This window comes from Anneissia japonica, unplaced genomic scaffold (genome assembly GCF_011630105.1).
Source record: "Anneissia japonica isolate Jap-2015-1 unplaced genomic scaffold, ASM1163010v1 scaffold287848_len282238_cov107, whole genome shotgun sequence".
Lineage (NCBI taxonomy): Eukaryota > Metazoa > Echinodermata > Crinoidea > Comatulida > Comatulidae > Anneissia > Anneissia japonica.
The window spans coordinates 245,947-248,141 of NW_022701964.1; the positions used below are offsets into that span (position 1 = coordinate 245,947).

General features: G+C 31.6%; 1 protein-coding gene across 1 annotated transcript in view; it reads right to left on the reverse strand.

Annotated features, from left to right (window-relative positions):
• Positions 1-6: 6 nt before the first annotated feature.
• LOC117103769 (ubiquitin-conjugating enzyme E2 T-like) overlaps positions 7-2,195 on the reverse strand; it is a 22,842-nt gene continuing 20,653 nt past the window's right edge. The window contains exon 6 of the mRNA XM_033244386.1: positions 7-551. Within this exon, the coding sequence (XP_033100277.1) occupies positions 336-551 (216 nt within the window). The 3' untranslated portion in view covers positions 7-335. The remainder of the gene's footprint in view (positions 552-2,195) is intronic.

The window sequence follows — 2,195 nt, forward strand, 5'->3', positions numbered from 1 at the left end:
GGGCTTAATGATCAGTTGAGGGGCGCTAATATGGTGATTTTAGGTGATTTTTAACTAATTGACCGTGATTTTTGGGTGAGCGACTGGGGGGGGACACGAGCAATTTTTTTGGGGGGTACTGCACCCTCCCCCATGCCATCCCCTACATACGCCACTGGCTACAACCAGCAGTCTGATTATAATATATAAAACAAGGTGACTGGCTTGACATAATTGCATCTTATAATAATTATGAAAAAATATAAAATACATTATTATTATCGATATCACAAGAAGAATATCACATCCCTACTTTCATTTACAGTATACACAGCATATGGGTTGTAATGTATGTTTCAACAACACTGATTCCCATTATGTTTTGCTTTCTTTGTATTCTTATCTGATGGAGCCAGTTCTGCTTTTCTTTTGATCATCGTATTATTTTCCATATTATTATTTTCTATCTTATTATTTTCTATTTCTTCATCTGAGCTGCTACTATCAGAGAATGAATCATCTTGCAAATTATCCTGTGGTTCCTTGTTCTCACTTGATGTTGCAACACAATTCTAAAAGAAACAAACAATGGTTGGAATCCACTATTAAAAAACACGAGTTTGTCAGAATATGAAGTGGCCTTTTTTTATAAATATTTTTTAGCACATTATGCTATGACATTAAAATGTACATATGAGCTCTTAATCATTTTAATAGTCTAAAATATGATATTCTGTAATATGTAAATGAGGTTACACATACATTAAAACAAATTGCATAGGGTGTTAAAGGCCACATTAAAACAAACTGCATAGAGTGTTTAGAGACTATATTATATCAAACTTTATAGGGTGTTAGAGGCTATATTAAAACAAACTGCATAGGAACCAGTATTAGAGACTATATTAAAACAAACCTTTATTATATCAAACTTCATAGGGTGTTAGAGGCTATATTAAAACCAACTGCATAGGGTATTAGAGGCTATATTAAAACAAACTGCATAGGGACTGGTATTAGAGACTATAGATTAAAACAGTGTTAGAGGCTACATTAAAACGAACTATATAGGGAGAGGTTATATTAAAACAAACTTCATAGGGTATAAGAGACTATATTGAAACAAACTTTATAAGGTGTTAGAGGCTATATTGAAACAAACTACATAGGGACTGGTAATAGAGACTATATTAAAACAAACCTTAAAGGTTTAAGAGGCTACACTAAAACAAACTTCATAGGGAGAGGCTATATTAAAACCAACTTCATAGGGTGTTAGAGGCTATAATAAAACAAACTTCATAGGGTGTTTGAGACTATATAAGGGCAAATAGAAAAATTTATTAGATTATCACTCCCGCCCACATCAAAAATTCTGGAAATATTGATGCGGGAATAAAAAAAAAAAAAAATTTGCCACATCAATTATTTCAACAGCATAAAACAATGCAATTTTGTGACTTCAAATACATTTTCTTAAAAAAACTATAAAATTAAAAGACTTTTTATACAATATTTACTATTATTAGTCATATATAAACAGTCCTTCCCTCAATAAAAACAGGAAGCAAAATAATCTATTGTTCCAATAAAAAAAACCAAAAAAAAAACTGCCCTCCCTCATCGATTTTTTTATTAAAAAAAAGAGGGATAATCTAATAATTTTTTCTATTTGCCCTTTATATATAGTCTCAAACACCCTATTAACGCTCTATTAGTTCGTATTAGACTGGCCGCGTAGTCAAAACGAAAATTGTCTATTAAAACCTGCACAGAGTGCTAAAGGCTATATTTAAACAAATAGGGTGTTAGAGCCTATATTAAAACAAATTTCATACGGTGTTAGAGGCTATATTAAAACAAACTTTATAGGGTACTTATATTAAAAAAAACTGCATCTGGTGTTGGAGGCTATATTAAAACAAACTGCATAGGGTGTTAGAGGCTATATGAAAACAAACTGCACATGGTGCTAGAGGCTATATTAAAACAAACTGCATACAGTATGGTGTTAGAGGCTATATTAAAACAAACTTCATAGAGTATTAGAGGCTATTAAAACAAAATTCATAGAGCACCTATATTAAAACAAACTGCATAGGGTGTTGGAGGCTATATTGAAAGCAGAGCCTTGCAGGCGTCAACGTTCCTATGAATGATACATGACTTAAAAAGTATATAGGCCCTATATATATATATATATACGTGTATATATA